Source organism: Melospiza georgiana, chromosome 16 (assembly GCF_028018845.1).
Source record: "Melospiza georgiana isolate bMelGeo1 chromosome 16, bMelGeo1.pri, whole genome shotgun sequence".
NCBI classification, from domain to species: domain Eukaryota; kingdom Metazoa; phylum Chordata; class Aves; order Passeriformes; family Passerellidae; genus Melospiza; species Melospiza georgiana.
This window is the reverse complement of record NC_080445.1, coordinates 9,857,103-9,871,597: the sequence shown is the minus strand read 5'-3', so window position 1 is coordinate 9,871,597 and position 14,495 is coordinate 9,857,103. Positions and strand designations below refer to the sequence as shown.

The following is a 14,495-nucleotide window of genomic DNA, read 5'->3' as shown; positions in this document are numbered from 1 at the left end:
TTAGAAACCCCCACTGAGTTTACCTCATCTATCCTTACTATGCTCAACTAAAGAAGCTTTCAGGGCCTGGATGTGCAATCAGTGCATCTCTGTAATTCCTTATGAACATCCTGGGAGTGTTGTTCATACTTCCTCATACACTCATAGCTGTGCAGAGGATATTGAGGGCTCACCAGCAGCCTCCTTATAGCAATTGCTCCATAGCAGCAAGAGCCATTGTTTCTTCATCCATATGTAGATATAAGAATGAAATAACTTCTCATTAGAAGTTCCAGATAAAGAATTATGTCAATTAAAGCTTTCCTTGATGCTGCTGCAGTAAATTCCCCACTGCTCCTCAGGCACTTATCCATTGTCTAAATGCTTGGCATATACATTGTCACCACTACTTTTTGTAGTTTTTGTTCTTAGGTTTGCTTTTGGTTTTTTTGTTGTGTTTTGGTTATAGTAAGTACATACTTTGGAAAGAACTGAATTATTGAAATTGAATCTTTCTGGCACTGCTCTGTGTCTTTTTTTTTGTGCTTTGACAAGCAGGAGGCTTGTTCTGTGGCCTACATGCTGGGAAATGTTATTTGTTTGAAAGCACAGGTGATTATAGTCTTTCATAGATTTTCATGAAATCAGGTTAGTAGATATTCATATACTGAAAGCAGTGAGTCAACCAAGCTGATAAATTAAAGTAACCTAAATTACCAAAAATTGTGTGATTTGTACTGTAAAATTGCTTAAAATTCTTGGTATTTCGTTGGTGTGGGTTTTTTTGGGTTTTTTTTTTTTTTGGTTTTTTTTGGGGTTTTTTTTTTTCTGTAATAAATGCATTTTAAAATCAATTCTGTTATTCTATTCCCTATCTTAAATTCTTTAATGAATTGTTTTGGTAATAAAAGTCACTGTTTGTACTTGTGATTTAGTGAGATATGCTTAAGTGAAGAACCTAGGAATAACTGTAATGTGGCCTGGTTTTTAACCTGTTCCTATAAATGTCTGCATCTTCTGGACTTTGTAAAAAGCCTTGGAGGACTGTGAAACATTATGAATACAAGGCAAGATGTTGCTATGGGTGTACTTCCATGCTTATATCTTGAAGAGATTTATGATTTTGAGCTGCTGTTTAGAATCTGTATAGGCACCTTCTATCTTAAGCTGATACAGGAGAGGAGAACAAAGGGATGGGCAGCACCATGTACAAATTGGTGTTATCAGTTTGGGTACAGCCTGCAGATAGTTGCTCTTATCAAGTATACTTGAGATACTCTGGTCAGCTAATTAGCCACATGTGTTAACATTTTAATGCCTTGCAGCAGAAATTGTCCAGGTATGCTTGAAAGACTGAAAACTGTATATAGGTTAACAAAAGGGGCCATTCATGTTACATTGAAAATTTCACTAATATTTAACAAAATATAGTTGAATTCTGCTTACACCTTGGCAATGTCCATGGTTACATCATCATGTACGTTTCTTTAGGATTTATGGCTTCTCTGGGAGTAAGTTTGTACATTTGCTGTGGAAGAGCTCTGCCCTGAATGTTGTGTAGGGGACAATTGAATTCTATTTAGGTTAATTTAAAAGATGCCCTCTGATTTGGGAGGTTGAGTCTTCTGCTTTCTGTTGATAAAATAGGCACACAGCCCTGCTGCTTCCACTCCTGAGTTTTACTTTGAAATACTGGACTATGCATGTGCACTTTTGTCATCATGGCAAACTTCTGGATTGTTACATGTGGCATGAATAGCCCTAGTAGTCAGTAAATAAGGCTGTGGAACCATATGGTGAGCATTGAGAGTAAAACAAAATGCCTCCTTAGCTACTCCTAATTGCACACTGTTGCTGTGGCTGAGGCAGTGCTCCCATGTTTAAGGAGAGCATGGTCAGATAAGGTTAATGCAGCATCCATACAGAGATCACTTAAAGGCTTCACAGGTGACATTTTACTGAAGTATTTCATAAGCTTAAGTGTTTAGCATTGCAGCCTTAATCTGTAGAGCTCTGTGTGTTTATTTTATTTATATATTGTGGCTTTTCTTTTACCTACATGGTTCACCAATATATTTGTCTTTTTATTAAGAGGCTTAATATTATCAGTGGCCATCTGGCAGGATGTTGCTCTCCATAAAAGCAAGGACTTGACAAAAAGGTGTCTTTGTAAACATTCCTCTTGGACCACTCAATGACAGTCAGCCTGTTTGATGTCTTCCCTAGTAATAAGGGAAGGTGCCATCCTTTAGAAATGCTTTTCCTAAAATAGTTTGCAGTTACTGTTATTCTGCTATGAGATAGAAACTTTGGGGCTGCAGTTAATGTGAAGTGCAGCCACATGGTGTTGGTTACTAGGTCAAATTTGTCCCAGAAAGATTTGTCTCATCTCTTGAAATTTAAAGAAATAAAGAAATGCCCCCCCAACTTCTCTTTAGTTTTTTAGAATTCACAGAACATTCTAGCAGTGCATTTCATCTCTTGGGAGTGCAGAACAACCTAACTGTATTTGCTTTGTTGGCAATATGGACAGCATCCGTCAAAAAAGCATCAGAGGAGCTGCTCTTCAATTCAAGATCATGCAAGATTGTTTTATCTCTGTGGCTCCTTAGACTTCTCCATATGGCTTCATTTCAGTTTTTCAATGATGAAGCAAAATATTCAGCATGTAACATTTTATATTAAATATATATGCTATATATGTATATACATATATTTGTGTGTGTATGTGCCATATGAATGGATTGCTGTAAAATACATGCTTTATTTCAAGAAAGTAGACTTGACTTTCTACAAAAATACTGACTCTTGCACAGATTTATTTTAGAATTATATTTAGGCCTCAAATGATTTGTTTTTCTTCCTTGAGAAAGGCCTGAGTTTATCAAGGAATTAAATGGCAGACCCATAACTTTGGCTCATATCTTGTAGCAAAACAAATAATGTTATTGTGTTTTAACAAATGAGTATGTATCAGATGATCCATGGTAACTTTGTGCTTGATTTTAGCAAGTAAAAACATGCTTGAGTTTAACTAAACAAATTTTCCCCCAAGGAATGTTGGCTGGCATGCAGTAAACTCCAGTGAGCCTTATTAATTCATTCATGATGCCTGCCCCATAACTTCATGGGCAATAAATATTGTCCTAATTCTTACAAGCAGATCCTGTAACTTTGTAGTTCAAAACAAATACAAGAGGGATGAAAGGAGGTATGTCTGACACTTGTTGGTTAGTGCAACTATCTCATGGGGCTGTTAATCAGAACTACTGCTGTCTGTACTTGGGATTAAAATTAAATAGTCAACGCTCCTGCCTGGTCTTATGTATGTTGCAACAGCAGCATCCATATACCGTGGCAGGTACTATAGATACCTGTTTCACTGTTACACAGCAAATACACAGAATGGATGCTGTGTCCTGAAAGATGAGAAAAAAACACATCCACCCATCTTCCTCTCCTTTCTGAAATTTGGTGTTGGAGCTTGCCATCTCTAGTGCTTGCACCAGAGGTAGCACAGAATAACATGTATTTATAACAGCTCAGCTAGAATCCCAGAGTGGGATATGCATCTGAAATGGCTCTAAAAAATTGGAAGTACATAATAAAATCAGGATTTTTGTCTCCACTACAATTGCAGTATTTTAAAATGTGCAGAAAAAACAGTCTGAGGTTGGGGAGGGGGGGTTGTTGTGTTTTGTTTACGTTTAAACTGGTTTACTGCTTGGTTTACAATACTTTCTTTCAGAGAGCTAGGCTGAAAGCAGCAGAAGACACCAGTTGACAGTCAGTTTAATTTGCTGATTCATCTGTTACAGGGATGGCGTCAGGCCAGAGCTTGGCTCGCAGACTAAAGGCTGAGAGCTGTGAAGATGCTGGGGCTTGAAGGAATGTTGTTAAATTGTTACTGAGTGGAGGCAGTGAAAGTTTTTTTTCTTTAGTTTTAAAGTGCTTCTAATTTTGCATTGACAGAAATCTTTCTACCTTGAACTCAAAGTGGTTTTTGGTTAAAGGGAGATCAGACATTAGAAAGATACAAGGATGGAACAGCTGGCTGTTAGTTAAGTGCTTCTTCCATGGATATCTTGTGCAACCAAAAATGCAGCTCAAATAAGCTTATGTTTCACAGCAATCAAACAGAGTTTTGGCAAAGGCTTTGCAAATGTCGTCTTTTCCTGGCAGACTTGCAAAATAAACCTGCTGGGTTAAGTAATGAGACTAAAAGGGAAAAAATCCAGGAAATCTTTTCTTGCCAACAAGCAATCTGGAAGAGGGTTACGACTGAAGAATTGATAGTTTCTAATTTAAAATAAATGTCTTAAGTAGATTTAACTCTTTTTGCACAAAGTCTGACTTCGAGAAGAGCTTTGAGCATCTAGTTCAGGCACTGTGACTTCTAGAGAATATGGCATTTTGGGTTTGTTTTGCTTTGTTTTTTTAATTGCTAACAATGGAACTAGAAATTGTTTTATGAACAGAACAAATAGCTTGCAGCCTTCTGCTTTTCCAAATAAGCTATTTCAGTAGAGGGCATGCTGTCATTTAAGTGTTTTGTATATAATATCATTCTCCTCCTCCATAGCTGTAAACACCAGCCGGTATGCTGAAAGTTATAGGATCCAGACATATGCAGAATATGTGGAGAAAAAACATGAAGAAAAACAGACCAAGAGAAAATGTACAGAAGATAGTTGGAAGGAGATGGAGAGGAAGAGGTTAAAAACCCAGTGCACACCTTACGTTTCCCAGAGTCGGTACTACTGTGTTAACAGGTGAGATGTCTGTGCTGCCAGCTCGTGTTCTTACTGCATTTCTGTACAAAATCTGACAATTTTCAGGTAGTTCTTAACTAATCCAGGACATTTTTTCTGTGTGTATTTCTTGGCATATAAATCAGCAGTGGTACATCAGCTGTCACAAGACAATAGGTAAAGGAACAGAGGGAATTTCATCATAAATGTGATCAAACAGACTTTTAAATGCTGGGATCTTGAGGGCAGGTCACATCACAGCTTCTGAGCTTGATGTAGCTGCATTATTTCTTATAATCAAAATTTCAAAATTAGTTTCTTTAGTCATATTACACTTGTGAATGGCTTGTGTCATGTGGACACTTAGTTGTCATCGTGCATCTTTTAAAGACCATGTTGGTTCTGGGCTGACTTTCCATGGTGATAATAGTGCCACAAAGAATGGTATAAATTCTCTTCTAGAGCAGTCCTGATGAAGGTGTCCTTGTGCTTCAGAAATAGGATGGCAAATGATGATACTTGCATGGCTTTAAGCTTTTAGTATAAAGCTTGAAAAGGGCTTTAGTTCATTATTTAAGGGCAAAATTAAGTTAGGATATGATGCTTTTGGTTCTGGTACAGTATGTTCCCTGTGTTGCTGTGTGTATTTCTTGATCCATATTTATCTGCTGATATTAATGACAGGTTTTGGATATGATGGTAACAGGCAGCTTCTTTCTCAGTCATCTGTGTAGCTGAGCATGTGAAGAGATTTTTAGTGTTAATATAATTGTATAAATAACTTATCAAGTTATTGCCATTCTTCCCCCTCCCTTCTCCTGCACTGTCCCACCAGTTCTATGAATTCTGCGTGAGAATAAGTTTGAGTGGCGTGTCTAAGTTACACTTCTCTAAGCAGATGTTTTGGTTTGTTTTTGGGGGATTTTGTCTCCGTTTCCTCCCTGCCCTGTGGTAACACAAACCAAATTTGGTGGTCATAAAACCAGTGCTGAGGTATTTCTGCTTTATCTTTCTTGGAATGCTACATTAAGTTCTAGTTCTCATTACATCTTCCTGTAAATGTTAATCTGTCAATAACAAATTCAGTAAAACTGTTCTGTTCTTTTCATGACCTTATAATTTTGCAGGTGTGTATTTTGGCAAGCTGTCAGATCTTCATGGCTTTTGTCATGCTGGGAATTCTAAATGTGTTACAGACATGTTTGATTCAAAAAAACATATGGAGGGATGATGATACAATCCATATCAAATGAAGTTAGTTTAATGGAACTGTTGTACTCAGGGATCCTGGGGAGTCCATGCTGTGAGGAGCTGAGGAGCTCTAAGGGTTCTCCTGGCACCAGCCTGCACGTGGCTGAGGCTTAGCTCTAAGGTGGTGGACTATTAAATAGTCTGGAAATACTTACTACACCTTGAGATGCTGCAAAGAAACACTGAGTTCTAGTTTTGTTGCTGCCAGAGGAAGTGTCTCCTGTCAGTGAGTGCTGGGGTTTGGGTACCTCACAGGTTGCAGGCAGATGGTAATGATGGCAGCTCATGAAGAACAGGAAATGCAGAAAGCTGATTTGCTGTTGTCTTGCAAAGAAGTTTAAGATCCACCACAAATGTGTCATTTGGAAAATTGCTGAACAAAATTTTCAGTAAATTCTTTCCCTAAAAGTTTGACATACCCCAGTGAGTTGTTTGTCTAAGCACTTACTCTCCTTGAAATTTTTTAATACCTTTTCTTCACCTAGTGTTGTAAAATTCTACAAGAAGTAGCTTTTTCTTTTCACATGTTCAACAGCTTGATAGCCTTGGAAAGCAGCCTTTATTTTGTTGACAGATCTCTTATAATTGATGTTACATAATTTTTTGTTCTCTTATTATTCCATTAATAAAGTAATTTGGTTCTGTCCCACGTTGCCTCTCATGCAGGTCTTTTGACATGTTTTTCTTCACTTAGTTTTATTTTTTACTAGTTATATTTAATTCTTTTGTCAATTTATATTTTGTAAATGCTTCCTCTGAAGTATAACCTGTTTAGTTAGAACGTGGAACTGCAAACCATGATGTTTGATTTCACTCAAGATGAACTCTTTATTTTCCAGAAGAAGATATACAAAAATATTTCTATCTAAAGGTATATAAAATATTTCTATTTTATCTATTATATACAATTAATATGTTTATTATATACAATAAATAGATTTGTTTTCATATGAAATATAATATCATTGTTTATATAAACAATCAGGACAAATATGTATGTGTGCATGTATATTTGTCCAGATTAGTTGAAGTCGTATCAGGCTGAGCACTCAGCACTGTGATGTATCCAGCAGCTGATCCCTTATAATAGCTTCATGTTACTGCATCCTTTATTTATTTATTATTTAATGAGCTTGCTGCATCAGCTTCTGCCAAGGAGCACAGCTGCAGGATAGCAGTTTGTCTCCATGATGACAATGTGTCCTGGTTACTTTTTCATTCAGTAAGGAAGTTGTTGAGTATTTCTTGTAAGGAACTTTTGTCTTAAATTGACAGATTGATAAATATGTAACAGAGGTTCTTTAATTCTTGTCTTGTTGATAAAACTGTAGTTCTATATTGTAGAGGAATTTCTCTTCAGAAAATAAAGTTTAATAGTGTTAATAGCTGTCACAAGGTAAAATAATTTATAATTAATATGTATCCCTTGCATATAACTTAATACTACCCTTAAATATAAAAATTGATTACGGCTAATTATGAATGTCAGATGGAGAAGTAGATGAAAAAGTGTTGCATTTGACAAAACTTCAAGTACTGAATAAGATCCCCTTGTCCAGATCTGTTGCTATTCAGAGCACACATAGGAAACAGATGGAACTGGCTGTGTTGTGCTTAGCAAAGGACTGCCTGCCAGCTCTGCCATGACTGTTACATGCATGGCTTTAAGAGCTTTTCCTTAGCAAAACACTGTTAAACCATAGCAGGAAAAGTCAAATGGGGTTTGCTCTATGGAAAACTAGGTGCCCTGCTCTATTTGTACTTACTTATTCTCCTGATCATCATCTGGAAAGAGTAAAGGCAATGCCAAAAGACAGTGTATGAAGTACAAGGAAAGGATACAATTCTGCCTAAAACTGTGAGTGCTGCATCTTCTGTCAAGTCAGGGGGCTGTTTGTAGCACCACTTCCTTGAATGTCTTCATTTTGCCAAAGATAGCTAATTCTTGAAATGTGCAAGTGTTTCTACTTGGTTTATTGATGATGATTCTTTTTGTTTATTACAGAAATGGTTGTTTACAGTGGTTTATTACCCCCTAAAGAATAGGAATTGCAAAAGCTGAGGTAGTAAGGGTATAGATAACAAATATTGCAAGTAAATTATTATAGTATTCCTGCTTGTATTGTTATTTTAGGTGAATTCACCTGCTCTTCAGCTGAAATGACTGATTTTTATGATGGATCAGTATCTACTGCCACCCCTCAATGTTGTTTCAAGTGTCAAGAGAACTTAGTTTTGTGTAAATTAAATTTATTTGAAATTGTAGGTCCTCATACATCCAGGCCAGTTACAAATACCTTGTTGTCGTGAAGTGTTTCTTTGAAAAATCAGACATGCTTTTCCAAAAGAGAAAATGTTAAATGCTACATCATCATAATTGTTTTCCTACTTTTTGCTCCCCTCCATGTGCTGATTATTTAAATTTAATTACCATAGTGGTAATTGGATTGCTGCTGTTTAGTACATCTGATAATATATTCTTTAGAAAATAAAATGAGTTATTGCCTGGATAGCTGTTGTAGAGGTGTATTTTGAACCCTGAGTGTTGCATGGTTAGAGGATGGGGTAAATCTGTGTCTCTAAATGGTCATAAGGATCATAAAAGAAGTCTGTCTGCATTGGGCAATCACTGAATGCAATTATTGTGTTCAGTCTTTAACTTTGTTCAGTTGTTTGTCAGCTGAATGAAGAAGTTGAGGCAGATATGTGGACACATCCAAAATAACTGTTATAAGTAGAAAACTGAACTTTGAGTAGTGCTCTAACTTGTGTATGCAACCATACTCATTTACTGCTTGGTACATAAATAATGTTGCTGTAATCTTAAATCTTATTTAAGGTTAAAGAAGAACAAGACATAAAACAATTAACCCTTTCCCCTCCAGAAGCCATGCAGTCAATGAATGAATAGCAAATAAAATTATTTTGGAGAAAGGAAGACAATGGTTCTTCATTATAAAATATGTTTATTTTGTATTTTGTGCTGCCACTTTTTGGTGGTGGGCTTTTTTTTTTCCCCCCTAAGGTATCTGCAGGAGGCCCATAAGGCCTAAAATTAGTTTTTATATTGTTCTTTGGTACGCAGCTACATGTGCACTGAAGGTCAAGAATTTGTTTCTCTTTATTTGCAATAACTTCACAGGAGTCTTATGTTGGAAAAAATTAAATTCAGCCATAGGACCATTCAAGAAGGGATCTTCTTCCTACAGTGAGTGCAAGTTCCCTTCTGAGAGCCAAGTGCTGAAGAAATCCTGGGATCATAATTTATGGTTCCTGAGTTTTTTCTTCCTAATGTATTTTTCAGAATGGCTTTCCCCAAAGTAGAATTCTTACAAGCTTTTCTAAACTGTATTTAAAAAAAAATAGTAGTTTTTAATTTCCTAATGCTACTTCTTCCCTAGATTTTTTTCTTTCCAGCCCTAGTTTTTGCCTGTTTTGCAATCCTGAAGTGTGTACATAGGATTAACAGTTCTATCCAGCTTTTTATTGGTGGTGGTTATGGTATGACTCAAAATGATGATTTGTAAGAAATCATGCAAGGCCTTCTGTGTGTGAATGTTTGGAGGAAAAACCAGCTATTCATCAAAGTAAATGGTGTTTGTGCTCCTAAAGTGGATATAAGAGCATGAGATGTAATCATATGTTTCATCTTTGTTTATTGCCTTTGGACATCCCAGACAGTCTCTGTTTTAAGTTGCAAAATGTTCAGCTGAAAAAATTCCATTTCAAAGCCAAAAGTATACTGCAAAATTTAACAGTTCTTCCTTTAGCTGAAACCTTACTGAAACACTGCAATTCACTGCTGTTGATTAAAAAGAAAAAAAAATACCTTGTAAAGCTTTGTTTTATAACTTGGTATTAATATTTATTTAACTCACAGAATAGAACATGGCTTAGATGCATACAGCCATGTTGTGTAGTTCTAATTAAAAATAAAAGTTCATAAATCTAAAACTACCCTTTTTAAAATTGGTTGTTCTAAAAGCATTATATTAGACATTTAAGTAGCTGGTGTTTACATACATAGAAGTTCATAATGGGAACTGTTTTTTAATTAGCCCCTTTGCTACCTCATTCTGTTTTATATTCATGCTAATTTGATTTTAATATTGTCAGTTGTCTTTTAAGGAAATTTAACAATAGCATTGCAGTGGAACAAAAGCCTACACAAGGTTATTTCAGTGTGTGCTGAATGGAGTGGAGCTCTGAGTTATCTTTATACTCTGTTAGTCAGACTTCATTCAAATGCTGCTAATGAAATGAGTGTGCAATTTCTTGTGCTCTTTATTTTACTGGTCCCATGAATAACAGGGCTCTGCACTTGAAAGCCAGATTTAAATTTTATATGTGGAGCTTGATGTTTTCCTCTACCTTTATATATAAATGCCTTTAAAACTACCTGTAGTTCCAGCAGAGAGGTGAAGTGAGCATGTAGACTCCTTCAATTTCAAGATGTGGTTTTGAGGCTTCAGTTGTGCATGATTTGCTGTCTATTGACAGTGCTTTAAAGGGCTTGCATAACTATGAGAATAAAATGTAAAACTGTGCAGGGATAGAGAACTGATTTAATTACATTTCACATGAGTGATCTCATCAGAATAGCAGCTAAGTCTGAGACATCAGTAGTACAGAAATTAATACCTTGATCTACAGAAGATCAGATTAGATAGCAAATTTGAGGAATTTTATAGTTAGGCCAAATCTTTCAGATACTGCAATTTCATGGTACACCACTCAGGACAGTTTATTCTTCTACCTTCATAAGCATTTAATAGATGTACAACAATGTGTACTTATGTACCTGTGTCTTCTTGACTTTTTCACAATCATCTTTCTTCTATCTCCCAGTTTTACAGGTACCAGTACAGTGGGAAAGAGAAGCATGAGTCCTATTGAGGGAGAAACTGTTTCTGATGATATGGAAGAGGGAGAAGGCCAAGATCCAGAAAATGATCAGACAGACTCCTGTGCAGAGTCCCTTCCAGATGGCAAGAAGAGAGCCAAAAAGTTGAAAAAGATCAAGACAGAGCAAGTTCCAGCAGGTAAGTGCTGGAACCATGTTAATGCACATGGTTTTCTGTTCTGTTTGGAAATGTTCTAGGCCTGAACAGAACTGAAATTCTTTTCTTGAAAGTCATTGCTTCTAGCAGTAACTTACTCCATTACATTCCAAGTTCTTCTTGAAACTGAAGACTGCATCATATAAAAATGGTAAAAAAACTCAACAAACAAACCCAAAACAACATCAAAAAGCAAAGAACTCAGCCCAAACCAAAAAACTCACAACCAACCAAAACCCAATCTGACACCAACCAAAGGAATCAGAATGTAGTTGATTTATTACTTTTGCTTACCTTTTCCTTAAAATAAAGCTTTTTCAATATTTTTTTAATGTGACTTTGTAGATAAGGTTAGTCAATGTGTTTTGCATTGTAAGCAAAATTGAAGGCACTCTGTTTTGATGCATTATGTATGCATTAATACATTCAGTGTTTTGTGTGATATTTGTAACCATAACCTTTATTGGGCTTCATTTGGCTGAAGACTTTTCACCTAGGGCTGATGTGAAGGTGGGTGTTTTCAGATTTTAATACCTATGTAATTTTTAGCCAAAATACTTTGAACTGAACATCTGACTAAATGCAGGCAGGTTACAATCAGATGATGATGTTTCACCTTGTAATTTTTGCTGTTTTGTGAGTTACTGCAGCTTGTGCAAAAAAAGTTAATAACTATCCTTAGATCACATGAATTTAAACATGAAAATATTTTAATCTTATTGATCTATTTCTTGTTGATTCTATTTCAATGTTTGTTAATAATTTCTTGACGAAATTGGATTATAATAAAAATTAAATCATATTTTAATTTGGTACAGATGACCATACCATATTAGTCATCTGGAGCACTGCTTGCATTGAAGTATATTCAAATATTCATAATTAAAACTTTGTTTCAATAACTGCACTAGCAGCTTTTTTCCAGAAAGTAGTATTGTATACCAGACATCCTTTCTCCTGACTTAGTAGAGTAAAATCTTTCTTAGCTGATTCAAAAGCTGTGCTTGGAAATTGTTTTCTTCTTTTTGTTCAGTAGGGCAGTTGGGGCCTGTAAGCATATGCAAAATGACAAGAGTGTCTGTAATTCTGAGTATAAAATTCAGGCTCTTATTTGGCCTTATGGGAGTATGTATTATTGGTATTAATGATTCATCTTTATTCTTCAGTTAATTTGGGATGGAAATATTCTTCACTGTCTTAACAGCCTAAATAAAAATAATGACGAGTACACTTGGGAAAATAGTATTTAACTTTATCATCCCAGTAATTGCAAAACCAAAATTACCTAATTACTAGGGTTAAAATACATTATTTACCATTTATGTAAGAAACTTAAAATTAACCTTTACTTTTTCCCCTTTTTTTTTAAAGTACCTATTCATAAACAGTCTCTTGGTTCCTCTTTGTAAATACTGACTTGCCAGTAATGTATCTAGAGCCTCCCTCTATAGGAAAATATGTCTTAATATCCTCTGAAAGAACAACAGCAAAAAAAAAATCTTGATGTAATTTTTATTCCATGATTCTGTCTTCTAGGAAGCCTCACAAGTAGTTCCACTGGAATTTTTGAGGTCCCTGAAACATGGTAGGAAACAACTGCCTTAAAAAGTGGAATTGATTGAAAGTAGTTGAGAGAATACACCTCTTGGAAGCCATACTTTATTTAAATAAAGTGGTGTTAACAAAGCAGTATGTGTCCTGAAAATCAGTTTAATTATTTTAAACTGTTTCTTGAACAATCACTGTCGATTTTACTCGTGTGTACATCACCTAGTATGTGACTTGTTGTTGATCCTGTGAAATCCTTGCTGTTGTAATTGATGTTAGGTTTAGGAGGCAAGACTCAGTGTCCTTTGGTCACCTCCTTTGGCATGCTGGCTGTGAACTGTACAAGAACTGGCACTCTGTGATTTTGTGCTAGGCTGTTTCCTTTGCTTGGGAAGTTACCACAGCTCTCCTAATATTTATCTGTTTTCAGGCAGCTTCAGTATGCTGCCAGCATTCTGGAAACAGGTAGAACTCAGTTTTACTTATTGCTTTCTACCTACTACTTTATCTGGGAACATTTTTTGAATTTCTGTTCTCTACCCTCACCCCCAGTGCAGGTGGTATTCATCTAAATACCAGCATTACACATACCTACCCTTTCAAAAAACTGTAACTTAAAAGTTTCTCCAACATTAATTTCCTGGTGGGAGTTAGTTTTTCTTTGTTTTCACATCTGTTGTTCCCACTTTTAAATCCTGATTCTGTAAAAAATGTTTTTTGGTAAATGTGATAAACCTGCTAACTGCACCAGCCCTTTATTGTTTAAAAAAGGATCTGCATTGGTAGATTTCAGAAAATGTTTGATATTTAAATTTTTGTATCATGGAAATAAAACCAAAATATGTATTTCCATAACATGAAAATTAAAGACATTTTCTTAGGAACTGGTTTGGTTTTATTTATTAGCGTCTGAAATTGTTTGAGTGAGACCTTTTTTTTGTTTTCCTTCTTCCTAAAATGACATATTTTTGTCATCCTGTGAGTAGCAGACCCTTTTGTTCCATGGACTATTTTCAAGATATTTGTGAAATGTAACCAAGAAAAGCAAGCCTATTGTCATAAGATTTAAATTGCTATGTGTTTCCTTTGGAGGGGTGAAAACAAAAGAATTCTACAAATCAGCAAATTCAGAACCATTCCTGTGGAAGAGTGGAATATTAAGAAGACTTCATTATATTATATTTACACTAGAGTGGGAACCACTGTCTGTTAAACATGAAATAACCTGTTTGAAGGTATGTCCAAATTTGTGGGTTTTTAAATAATTGTGAACTTGCATAGCAAAGAGGAAAAATAATTTCAAGATGTTAAATGTGAAATGTTGCATTTCTAACCTTAGAATGCTCCCAGAAGTACTATAATTAAATTGTTTAATAGCAGCTCTATCATCACATTCTCACACTAGAATGTGGGAAAGACTTATTAGTGGTGCAAGGGAAAAATAGTAACTGAACTCTTCTGCTCTCCAGAATCCAGAGACTTTTCTTCTCCAAGACTCACGACCTTGGAACTAAATACTTAAATCACTTTCATCTTGAATATCCAAAGCAATTGTAAATTTAGTTCTCAGAATATGTGCAACAGCTAGTAACAGTCGAGTGGAGTTCTCATCTCTCCTAGAGGTGATTCAGGTAAATCACATGGTGCTCTATCCAAATGTTGGAGTGAGTTGTTAACTGTATATCCTAAAGAACTGGTTTAACATGATTTGGGACAGAGCTTGAGTCATGATGACAAAAGGGTGCAGAAGCATTTAAGGGGATTGTCGGTAGTACAGGTTAAGGGGCAAGGAGTTAGCTGCTCAAGAGACAGAGAGGGCAACAGTGTCACAGGGAATCCAGCTGGAGTCTGTACCCTGAGTCCGTTTGGATCTTCTTTACTCTTGAACAGCAATGCTTACATACCT

The 14,495-nt window shown here is 35.8% G+C and overlaps 1 protein-coding gene across 2 annotated transcripts in view; it reads left to right on the top strand.

Moving 5' to 3' along the window:
- The window catches only part of PARN (poly(A)-specific ribonuclease), a 40,024-nt gene extending 26,551 nt beyond the window's left edge, over positions 1-13,473 (top strand). For both annotated transcript variants that reach the window (XM_058035826.1, XM_058035827.1), the window contains 3 exons: positions 4,562-4,751; positions 10,830-11,023; positions 12,578-13,473. In XM_058035826.1, coding sequence (XP_057891809.1) covers positions 4,562-4,751; positions 10,830-11,023; positions 12,578-12,630 — 437 coding nt within the window. In that variant the 3' untranslated portion in view covers positions 12,631-13,473. The remainder of the gene's footprint in view (positions 1-4,561; positions 4,752-10,829; positions 11,024-12,577) is intronic.
- Positions 13,474-14,495: the final 1,022 nt, after the last annotated feature.